Here is an 11,987-nt window from a genome sequence, read left to right as displayed (position 1 = left end):
AAGGAAAATAGTCCTCCAATTAACAGGTTTTATTACTGATCCCAGCTAAAGTTTAACTAAAAATATTTGTTATCAGAAGCCCATAGGAAATAAAATAAATAAGGACAGGAAAATGAAAGAAGTGTCAATAGAAAGTTTAATAAATTTAAGGAGGAAAAATAGAAAGGAAAGAAAAAAACAAAGCATGACAAGTACGTGTGTGTGTGTGTGTGTGTGGGGAAAATAAAAGAAAAACCGGAATGGGGCAGAAGATGAAGGAAAAATGTGTAGAGAATAGGACATTTTTCTTTTAAGGAAAAGGAAAAATTTACCATAATCATCTTGACCCGTTGAGTTACAGGATTTGGTTTATTTTCTTCTTCTTCTAAAACACGGGCAAAATGACTGAGCTGCCATATTGGACGACCTTCACGACTTTCCCGTGACAGCTAAAAAGAAATCATCAGGTCATAGTTCTGCAACTAAAGGTTTAAGAAATTGCTTCCCACCATCACCATTAGCAGCCACTCTTACCTCTAGTACCAAAGACACACAAGCTGGAAAGAATGTCATGAACACAAAGTAATTGGCAAGGACTGACATGCAACCAAAGCAGCACATAATTTCAAGCTGTCGTACACCTGGTTTGGAGAAAAGGGAAAAGCCTGTATTTAGAAAGTGACATACCAGATGGATTCTGAAGTTTCTGAATTTTGACATATTTTTATAAACTAAACGTGTGATTCTATCAGGTTTAGTCAACTACACATTCATCCTCTTTAGCAATACAGATCAATATATTTGATGACTTAAAAGTCTACAGAATGTTAATTAATTTTATTAAACGTTTCTCAATTACATTTGTATCTGGGGGACTGTGACAACTGTGGTTTAAGACACACAGACTAGATCGTATGGTTTACATTCAAGGCAGGATTTGAAAGTAGGTCTTCCAAACTCTAAGTCTAGTGTGTGTGTGTGTGTGTGTGTGTGTGTGTGTGTGTGTGTGTGTGTCTGTCTGTCTGTCTGTCTCTCTCTCCCTATGCAACAAATGCCTCTTTAAACAGTAATAAATTTAAATTACACAATAACACAATTATAGAATGGTTTCCCCTGAAGTTAAAGATAAATGAAAGTCTTGGAATAAGATTTTTCACTGAGGAACTAGCCACTCAATTTCAAATGCCAATATTCACAACATGGAATGAATAATTTTTGTTTGTATCAACAATTTCATCACCTTTTCAGTGAGGAGTATATTTAAATCTTCACCTTCACAACAAAGGGTTATGAACCTTTCTGCTTCTAGGTCACTCAACTGAGAGAGTAATACACCACAAACACTCTATGTAACATTTCCTACAAGTCACTAAAATCAAAACAAGATGACATGCCAAAAAGAACATTTAAAAAAAAAAACCTTTACTACTCAATCTAATAAAAAAAAACTCAGTTTAATTCCAAAGGACCTTTTGAAATGTGCACAACCAAAAAACATTTGAAGATATTACTATGAAAAGTTGAATGTCAATATATGGTATTATTAATTTTAAGTCCTTTAAGGGGGCAGCTAGGTGGTGCAGTGGATAGAACACCGGCCCTGGAGTCATGAGGACCTGAGTTCAAATTTGACCTGTGTTACTGTGGGCAAGTCGCTTAACCCCTTGCCTTACAAAAAAACTAAAAAGTCCGTTAAAAGCCATTTTAGTTTACAAGCAAAGTCATGACTAAATAGTTACTTAAAATTAATAAAGTTTCTGCTTACAAATTGCTTTGACTTTTGACAATCTCAAATCAAAGATAAGACTGCAATTATGTAAAAAGCTTGTCTTCTCCTTTACACATTAATGCTTGTGAAAATACTTTGGAATGTTTAAAAAATAGTATAATATGGATATGGGTATCATAGGGAATGCTTTCAATGCCCATATTTCTACTATATGCCAAAATTTTATAGTTTACCATTCTCAGAGTCAAAGCATAAGTTCAATAATCCAAATAAAATTACTGTTGCATGAAATAAAACTTATAAAGCAAATCTATTTTAAACTCTCATTTGCAATCTTGACCTAAATTATGGACAAATTTAAGACAATGCTTTTGATACTACAACTTAATATTATACACAACCAATTCTTTAAAGTGTGGCACTACTAAAAACTCTGATTTTTCTAAACTAGGACTAAAAGAAAGTGAGGGTTCCACTTACCTTTTAAAATACTCTTTGCATATTTTCAAAGCTACTATAAATCTTTCTGCTCTTGATCCCAAGTACCTCTTCTATCCTTTTCATTTGAATGTTTCTTCTCCAAAGTAAATATATTTCTCCTCCTAAGTGTATCATTCTCCCCTACTTCATTACTGTCATATATGTTACCAATGCCTTTCTTTTCAAAGAGAATAATGCAAAATCCTGCTGGTCCTGGCTTTAACATCTTTTAAAAATCTTATCTAGTTTCTCCATTCCACATTGAAAGTCCTTATTAATCTGTTTAGATAACAAGTCCTTTTCTCCCTCACCTCAGACTCAAACCCTACCGAAGAAGTTTGAAATGCCTATTATTTTCCTTTGATCTCATTAATTAAACTCTTCATACTGGCTATCCCCCTGCTTTCTTTATCAAATTCAAGTAAGTGATCTTTGGTTCAAGATACTCACTAAGCCCCTGTTCTCACACTGTCTAACCTCATTTCCTATCATTTTCTCACAATCTATCTTTTATTTCCTTCTCTACAAGCACTTGGCCTTTCAAATGAACAAAATCCATTCAGGAACTTTCTCTGCCAGGACAGAACATTTACCATGATCATTAGATAAATATTTGGTGAATGAAGGAATGAATAATTCAGTGAAGTAATAAGGCAAAAAAAAAAAAGAAGTCAATGCTTAATTAACTGCCTAGTAAACTGCAATCAATAATTATTCAGTAATAATAATGTTTCTAGATTTGCTTTCTGAAGGTGTAAGGAAACTTTTAATGCCAAGAGAAAATCATCTATAGAGAACTAAATTCAAAGTTAACTAAGTGGGAGAGAAACTCTGGCCCAACGACGTAGAAACTATGACAAATTATGAAAGCATAATCATGCAAAATTTTTTAGAACAAATTCTTTAATTCTCATCAAATAGCATCAAAATCTAGCCCTAGAGGTATTTATTTTTAGCATAACAATTACTATTCAAGTCTAACTATATATGCCAATTTATCAGTTAGTCACTCAACTCAACAAATGGCCTCTAATCAAATCCAATCAAACCAAGACAGGAACGTGTAGAAAGCTGCCTTAGTTGGTTAGTCAATGATTATAGTAAAAGATAAAAGAAAAGAGAAAGAAAAGCACTTAAATACTAAAAATAATCCATTCTAAGACAAATAATTCTTCATTGGGGCAAATGAATAAGAGTTCATCATGTTTGTCCAACTGGCACCCAGGGCCCCATTCAAGCAGCCTAGTTTCATTTGATATTGTGCTTTTTGGTGGTGTGGGTTCTATCATAACCATGAATGGGTATTGAATTCTGTATTCTGCTACTAATGGGTGATATGGCCTGGAGAGCTAAAAGGATGGACACTCCTGCCAAGTCTTAAACAGGTCTAGAACTGAGTACCTATTACTTTCAAGGCATGCAGATATGCCAAATACTAAATATTAGACCTCATAAAATTTGGTTAGGCTATTATATTCAAAGACAAATAATTACTCACCTGACATGGTACCAACACCGATCACAAGACATTCAACAAGGGCATCAAGTGTGAAAGTTGGGCCTAAGATTGCCATTCCTCGAGCAATGTTTTCTCTTACTTCATCCTAAAATACAAACATTCCATTAATGCTGATTAGAAGTAAAAGAAGTGGATATTTTAAGTGTTACACAGGTACCAATATCAACAAAGCTAAACTCAACCTTACATTTTACTGGTTCTAGAAAAAGAATACTGTCATGATAAACCAATGGAAAATTAGAAGAATGCTGAAATTACAATTCAGAATGCTGAGGGAAGGTGGAAAAGATCCAGATATTGCCTTCTTTTTCAACTCATAATCTTTCTTCTAAAGGTAAAGTCTTTAAACCACCATAAAAGATTTATTTTTTTACTTTGGGGGGGGGGCGGGACTAGATTTGACATGGCATAGGCAGCCTTTTATTTTCTCTACCACTAATAGGACCTGACTTGCAATTTTTTAGCTTGAGACATAAAATTCATTATTATAATAAGACCAGAATCATATCCCTTGTCAAAATGTCAAGATAAGTATATGGATCTTATAAACCATATACACAATCCACATCAGAACTAAATTTTGGGAGAGTAAATAATTTCTCCTAGATTCCTGTTATTTTTAAACAAACTAAAGTTTCATTTAGATTGACATGAAATGGTTTAGAGTCAGATTACATGAAATCACTACTGTATCCAATAGGCTAGACTTTGACAGGAAAGAATTATAATAGTTTGGAAGGAAATCAACCCCCAAATAGGGGCTCCTTTCAATAAGTTGCCTAAAATCCAAAATCTTCATTATGAGAAAGTAGAAGATTTTAAATTATAGTAAAGTCTGAGTTGTAATAATCTATGGCTTGCCTATAAAAAAAAAAGCAACTAGTGTATGATTTCACCAACATGACTCTGCAAGCTGACATCAGTCTCCAAATTTTCACAGTAATAGATGTTATCTTTCACAATTCCTGAATTTCCAAATACTATTTCTTTGGTAGAGAAGCATAGTGAATGAGCTGGCTGTGGCATCAGAAAAACCTGTGTTCACATCCCACCTCTGACACATACTGTTACCCAGGGCACACTGTAATTTGCTCAGTGTGCCAAAAAATTTTCTAAGACTATGAAGTGACAGAATGAGTGCTGATCCATGGGAGTTGTCCTGGTTTCTACAGCCACTGAAATCACAGGGCCATTCCAAAAATTCCTTTACTTAGGAGCTCTACTGCCTTGATTTGTTCATTCACATGCTATCCCAAAGAATTTCGGAACATGCCTTGTGGCCCCAGATAGCACTTACCTGCGAGTTAGAACTGAGGGCAAACTTTGCTAAAGCACTAGCACGGGAAAGGTCAATCAAGAGCAGAAAAAAAGGCAAAGCTTCACTGAAAAACAAAATGATCAGAGATATCAAACAATAATTGTTGAAACAGTTTTTTTTTAAGATACCATGCTACCATTGTTATTATAGGGAGATTTTACCAGAGAGTTAGTCATGCCCCATTTCCTCCTAGTCCCCTCAAGTTGCAGAGTACCTGTTGCCTGTTCTCATATATAGAACTCATTGTGTGCATCCACCTATTCACTTGTGATTGCCTCTAGATTTAGAGAAATTCTGTCTGTCTGAAAGTGTTGTCCTATAGCGTCATCCTCTGAATCTCTGGATTGTTGTAGCAAAACATGAATTTTACAATGTTAACTAATATTTAGATGAAGAGTATGTTTAGGTATTAAATACTCACTTCAGGCCAGTCAACTCTTTATCTAAGAAATGAATAACAACTGTGCTGAAGACAAAACTTGAGAAGATGGTAAAAAGGCCAGCAATGCCTAAAGTGAAAAATCATGAAAAAAATTCAAGTTACATGCATGTTAAAAATTATATCCACCAAATGCAATTGTGAATTACATGCAATAATTCAAAATATGAGATGCTATCTTGACCTCAAGATTTTATTTTACTTAGTGAACTAATGTTTACAAGTTAGCAAATACAAAGCATAGATGGACAAATCAAAAATTTCATCAGGAGAGGAGTTCTAATATTTGGGGAGAGAATCAGGAAAGACTTTAGGTTTGTAGTTTGAGCCTCAACAGGGCTTTGACTCCTTCCAAGCTGCACCCTTTAAGAGGCAGAGATGATGAAGAGGGATATAAACCAGGTCAAAGGTTTGAGGGTAACACTCATGTAAAGATACAGTAGCACATGATGAAATACTGGTTTAAGGGAAACTGAGAGAAGGCAAAGTGTATGAAAAGGATTATTATAAACCAGAAAGATAGTGGAGGGGACAGGCTGTGAAAGGCTTCAAATGCCTGGCTGAGGTAGCTGCATTTTATGCTAGAAACAAGCTGAGTCACTGGAGAACAGGAGAATGACATGGTTAGATCTGAATTTCTCAAATATATCTCTGACCACCGTGTAGAGGGTTAAAGAGAAGGGACGTGATTGAAAACAGACCAATCAGAAAGCTACTGTCCAGGTTATGTGAATGGAGAAAACAGAAATCATCCAAAAGATACTGTTATAATTAAAAGTTCTGTGAGTGTGAGGAAGTGACAAGAGTCAAGGATTACTCCAGTGAATGAAAAATGATAGTGTTAACTGAACCAAAATTTAGAAACCTAATGTATGCTTTGTTAATATATCTAGCGAACAATGGATAAAGTAAGATGGGAGCTAAGAAGTAGGAATAGGAAGAGATAGAACTATTTGGAAGTCACTGGCATAGAGATGCTCACTAAGACCAAGGAGAAAGCTACTAGGGGAGAATAGAGAGAAGAAAGAGTGCTCAGGAGGGAGGAATTAAAGAAATAATTAAAAAGAAAATCAAGACAGAGTAGTATTAAAGAAGCCAAAGGAGAAGAGAGTTGGGCTCTCAACAGTGTCAAAAGCTACAAAGGGAAATTTCGGGTTGCAAGTTTTCCAGGCCATCAGTGAATTTAGGTTCATTCTAAAACAAAAAAGGAGACTAGCAAATACTTCTCATATATAGTACAGGTGAAATAACATTAACATGTGGAACTCGAGTAATTGGTTTTTGTATGCCTACAGGATCTGATATTGAGGAAAGAGAAGCTAAAAACAAACAAAAGATTACCCAAAATATATTTTGATCCAAGCTGCCTTAGATTCTGGAACTGGAAGTAAATATAAAGGATTGCTATACATCGGGTGATTGTCAGAATGATAATATCGCTGCTTAAAACATCCTTTTATGGGAATAGAGAAAAAAAGAAAATATTAACATAGGCATGATCAAGTGAATTATATAAAATTAAAAAAAAAATAAACCAACCTCCCCACACCTCAAAAGTCAGTGTAAGAAAGTGCAGCAGTAATTTGTTACTGCTAAGCATTACAAGTCACTCTGCTACAAAAACTAAATTATGTATACTCCAGAAAGTTTTCTTATACTTGAGAAAATTTCATCTCCACCCAAATGTTACTTATTTCCAGAATATCAATACAAATGATTGTTACTAATAAATGGATGCATATTAACAGTGAAAGTGAAGCACATTGATGTAAGTGAAAAGAAAGAACTTTGGTTACTAAAGACTTTGGTTTAAGGCCTACACTTGATATAAACGACCTCAGGGCAAGTTATTTAACCTCTCAAGGCCTTAGTTAATTTTCTCTGACAGTAAGCTGCTTACATGCATTAATGGAAATAAAAAATTGCCACACCAGTAATACCCTAAGGATGTCTTAAATTTTTTAAAATAGTAAAATTATTGTATTTATTATATTTTTAGACTGCTACTAAAATACTAAACAAGAGAAACAAGACACATCTTTTATTTTTTAAATCTCAAAAATTTACAACCAATATCAAAATGTATTTAACTTACTTCTTCAAACTTTGGACATTCATAATTCCAGCCACAGATCTTGTCATTACCAGTAAACATGTTCATGGACATCATGCAGATGGTAAGAGTCACAGTTCCAACTATGACTTCCCAAGGATGGGAAGCCACAAAGAGGCCATGCATTCGGAAGAGTCTTGACAACATTGTAGCCCCTGAGTCCTTTGATCCTGTAAGATATCAAGTGAGAGTTCAGTTTATTTTTCATTGCTGGTGCTGGAAGACACATATGGAGTAAATAAGTTATATTTGCTTTGTATTTAATAAAAAGGTATTTTATACATGTAAAATTAATAAAATATTACCTAAAAGCATTACTGGGTGAAGTAGAAGTATACAGTTTAAAAAGAATTGCTCCTATCTAGTACACTACTATCAGTACATACAATGCTTTTCATGTTACTGTTATTTTTGCCATTTCTTAAGAGTACAATAATATTTTCCATTATATTAATTTACCATAATTTGTCGAGACTATTGTCCACAGATTTACTGAAGTTTATAGCTGGAAATTATCTTTCAAATCTAATCCCTACTAAACACTACTATGTGCAGTCTAAGACCCTTATTTTAAAGATAAAGAAATTAATGCTTGCTCAACAAGGTTAAGTCTTTTGTCCTTTTTTATTTTATTTACAAGCAGCTATTTTGCAGCATGCATAAGTGGAATAAAAAAGCATGTGTGGCCATATTATATGCCCACACAATTTATAATCTCCAAGAGGTTTTATTGATTTCTCCCCCTCCCCACTTTATGATTTGGCTGAATCTCCCACAGATGATTTCCTCCAATGTGCAGAGATTTATTTGCTGATGAAAAATAGGAGCAGCCATCAAGATAAAAAAGTAGTATTTCATACAGAATAAAAATTACTGTAAAATTTAAAAAATGCAATCATGATGATATGTACAGGTAAAGAATCTCAAAGCTTATTAAATTTAGTCAAAAATTTTAAAGTTAAAATGAACATTTATTATGAGTACATTAATCACACATGAAAATCAAGAGAAAAAAAGGCTAAAAAATAACAATCATGGGGAAAAATAATGCCACTAGAATCACTGTTGTTATTCTCAAGAAATTTAAAACCAGTGATAGTTGCAGCAGTAAACAGAACTGTGTCATCAGATCTATAAGGAAAGGAAAGTAAAAGGCAGTTTGTCCAGGTAGAGAAATAAATATAATTTTTCAGAAACTAAAATAACAGCTTAGAAGCATATTAAAAGAGGCAGTTTCCTAAGTTGTCAGCAACTTAGATCTGGTTAAAAAAATATTTCTTTAAAAAGTCATTTAGATCAAAAAAATATACAACTATTCTCCATTTAAAGGCTGACAGTGGTTCATACAATAAATACTAATATAAAACTTAGGCAACTGAAAGAATTTTAAAGAGAATATAATGTACCTGGGGCAGCTAGCTTAATCAGGCAGACATGAGTTCAAGTTCCACCTTTGCCCATTGTTGACTTTTATAATCTATTCATATAACAAGATCTAAAATGGGTTGAAAACGAATATGAAAACTTCCCTTTAGATTCTGGACCAACTTACAATATAGTGTGTTACATGATTCCTACACCAAGTTCCTTTGTATTTGCAATCATACATTGGGAGATCTGGCCTAATATAGAACCTTGTATAAATATTCTTTTGAGCTAATTATCCTATTTTTTTTCCCTTGAAGTTGGTATATCAAAATGATTCCCAGTCCTCAGGAAAATAAAAAGGTATGTCCTGTAATTAGTTCAACTTTTAAGCTGAACTGAAAGCAGTGGAGAATAATCATCTGATGTCACAATTTCTATAGACTTTTAAGACATATTCATTACAAAGAAAATTGCCAAGGAGCCTCCCAATCATGCAATATTATCTTCTGTGGTTAGTCTTTGTAACATTTAGGGGGAAAAACATCACAAAACCAATCTATCCCATACTCTGTATTCTTCACCTCTCCCTTATTGAACCCTGTCAATCAATATAAATTGTGTAAATCTTGTAATTCAGGATTGTTATAATCTAATGAATGAAAATCCACTTCTCATAAGCAACCACCATTTCCCTGTTCTTAGTTATTAATTAATGCACCTGGAAGCTAAAGAAACTTAAAATAAACCTGGCTTATAAAACTACAGAAAATTAGGATCAAGAAAATTCAAAAGAGATTCTATCATGGACAGTATATATACCTTGGTTTATTTATTCAAAGGGACTGACTTTGAAACATTATCTTTCAATTGCATAAAATTGAATTTTGCCATAACCAAATGCAGTTCCAAGTATCTGGGCCAAAACAGATTTCTTCCGCTTCTAATAAATTCTCATAAAGCAAATAAAAAAGTTCACATTCACATAATGCTCTGTATAATAAGAAAAGGAGTATGACATAATGCATGTGAATAGACCGCTGCCTTTGACATCAGGAAGATTCAAGGTTTACTTAAAGCATACTATTAGTGAGAACCTGGGCAAGTCATTTAATCCTATCAGTCCAACAGGCCCTGAGGCCTTCCTTTACCTTTCCTCCCTACCCTCTTTTCCAAAGTACCTACTAGGTGGCAAGGTCTCTTGCTAGATTGTGGGGCTACAAAGATGAAAATTACAATCCTTGTCATCAAGGGAGTCCTGTATTTCTTGTCTTGATTATTTAAGATGTTACACCTTGTCTCCTTGAGGGAAAAAGAGACAATCAAAATCATCTATTTGTTGCTAGATTTACTAAAGCATAGTGTAAATTCTTTTTTTTTTCTTTTTTAAGGTTTTGACAAGGCAATGGGGTTAAGGGGCTTGCCCAAGGCCACACAGCTAGGTGTCTGGGGTCACATGTGCGCCCTGGTCCTCCCGCCTCCAGGGCCGGCGCTCCATCCCCTGCGCCACCTAGCAGCCCCCGTCGTGTAAATTCTTAACAAGTATCTGATGTAATGCATCCTGTTACCCTGGGCAACGGATCCCACCATGGATCCTCTTTCCACTAAAACACCAAAAGATTAAAAAAAAGGCTCCACTCGGTTATGTGCTGAGGCGGGCGCTGTGGATGAGAGCGTGGCATCAGAGACAGGCATGGGAGGATGCTCGTCCGGGCTCGGGGGCCCACCCTCTGCGGCTGGTCCTCAGTTTCCTTAACTGTTAAAAACCAAGATGTGGCTTGGGAGGTGGCGGCCGCTTCGGCGATGCCAGCCCGCGCTCGCCGACCTGGCAAGTGGGGCCTTTCCGCTTCCACGAACAGGTCAAGGGCGTTCGGAGCAGCCGGGACGCTCGGGGCGCCCGCAGGGACGCCTCGCCGGCTCTGGGTTCCCTCCGCCCGGCCGGCGACGGACGGCGCCCGCGGCCCGGAGCGGCTGGCTCGGGCCGGGCAGGCCGCGCCTCCGCCGCGGCACCGGGCCCCGCTCCCGCAGCCCTTCCCGGCTCGCCCCCGCCCGGGCCGCCGCTGTCCGCGAGTGACAAGGGAGCGGCCCCGCTGACCCTCGGAGCCAGACACGCACGCGCGGGGGCACCGGCCGGCCCGGGCCTCAAGGGCGGCTCCCTCCGCGCCCCGCCGGGGACCCCGCTCTCCCGCCGGCCCCCACCCCGCCGCGCCCGGGCAGGCGCCGCTCCTCACCTCGCCGCCGCCCCGCAGAGCGCCCGGGAAGCCAGGTCCGGCCGTTTGGACAGCAGCCTCCTTTCAACGGAGACGCGGGGCGGAAGGAACCGCCGGCTTACGCACGCGGGCGAGGAAGCGCCGCGGCCCAATCAGGGAGGATCATCCGATCACTCAGCCAATCACAGCGGCCTCCGCCGGCCTGACGGCCTTACCTCACCGCCGGTCGCCTTAACAACCGCCCCCAGCCCCGAGTCGGCTCAGAGAAAGGAGAACGCACCATCTCTCACCACGGCTCGCCAACCAATGGGAAGCCGGGCTCCCGGAGCCGCCGCAGCCCATTGGCCAGCGGGCGCCGAGAGCCTGGGCATCAAGGAGCCTAGTATAAAGGGATAAAGGATGTGCAGGGCGAGGTCGGGAGGGGCTTGCGGAGGTGAAGGTGGGGCCGGGGAAATGGTGACTGGGACGTGGGGCCGGGGCGGGCGAGGCCGTGCTGAGCCAGTGGAGGAAAAGGGGTGAAGGAGGGCAGGGAAGGCGGGGAGCAGGTACAGTTCCCTCCAGAGCGTTGTCCCTGGGGGTCTTGGCCAAGGCTCACCCAGTGTGAGCGCTGCCCCTGCAGAGGGCAAGGCCAGCCTGCCCTGAAGTGGCAAAAGCCTGTGGGGACAGTGGGCGTCCGTGACGAAGCCACAGCCGCCTTGCAGACAGGTGGGCAGGGCCCAGCACCCGACCCTTTCATATATATACATATATATCTATATATATGTATATACACATATATATATAGAGAGATTAGATATATATATAGATATAGATATAGATATGGAGAAACAGAGCT

The 11,987-nt window shown here is 38.3% G+C and overlaps 1 protein-coding gene and 1 long non-coding RNA gene across 6 annotated transcripts in view; one reads left to right on the top strand and one right to left on the bottom strand.

The window, feature by feature from the left end:
- The window catches only part of HMGCR (3-hydroxy-3-methylglutaryl-CoA reductase), a 28,952-nt gene that overhangs the window by 12,241 nt on the left and 4,724 nt on the right, over positions 1 to 11,987 (bottom strand). Inside the window, exons 1-9 of one of the 5 annotated variants that reach the window (XM_074208417.1) lie at positions 11,174 to 11,272; positions 10,124 to 10,244; positions 7,560 to 7,747; positions 6,806 to 6,917; positions 5,447 to 5,534; positions 5,005 to 5,089; positions 3,687 to 3,792; positions 514 to 620; positions 312 to 428 (exon numbers count right to left, since the gene is read on the bottom strand). In XM_074208417.1, the coding sequence (XP_074064518.1) occupies positions 312 to 428; positions 514 to 620; positions 3,687 to 3,792; positions 5,005 to 5,089; positions 5,447 to 5,534; positions 6,806 to 6,917; positions 7,560 to 7,747; positions 10,124 to 10,190 (870 nt within the window). In that variant the 5' untranslated portion in view covers positions 10,191 to 10,244; positions 11,174 to 11,272. Of the gene's footprint in view, positions 1 to 311; positions 429 to 513; positions 621 to 3,686; positions 3,793 to 5,004; positions 5,090 to 5,446; positions 5,535 to 6,805; positions 6,918 to 7,559; positions 7,748 to 8,983; positions 9,073 to 10,123; positions 10,245 to 11,173; positions 11,279 to 11,987 lie in introns of those variants that run through there. The other 4 variants (XM_074208418.1, XM_074208419.1, XM_074208420.1 and 1 more) reach the window with 4 other exon arrangements.
- LOC141503219 (uncharacterized) overlaps positions 11,687 to 11,987 on the top strand; it is a 37,733-nt gene continuing 37,432 nt past the window's right edge. The window contains exon 1 of the long non-coding RNA XR_012472787.1: positions 11,687 to 11,857. This is a non-coding gene — a long non-coding RNA (uncharacterized LOC141503219). The remainder of the gene's footprint in view (positions 11,858 to 11,987) is intronic.

This window comes from Macrotis lagotis, chromosome X (assembly GCF_037893015.1).
Source record: "Macrotis lagotis isolate mMagLag1 chromosome X, bilby.v1.9.chrom.fasta, whole genome shotgun sequence".
NCBI lineage: Eukaryota > Metazoa > Chordata > Mammalia > Peramelemorphia > Peramelidae > Macrotis > Macrotis lagotis.
Note: the sequence above shows the minus strand (reverse complement) of the source record. Positions and strands in the feature narration are given on the sequence as shown.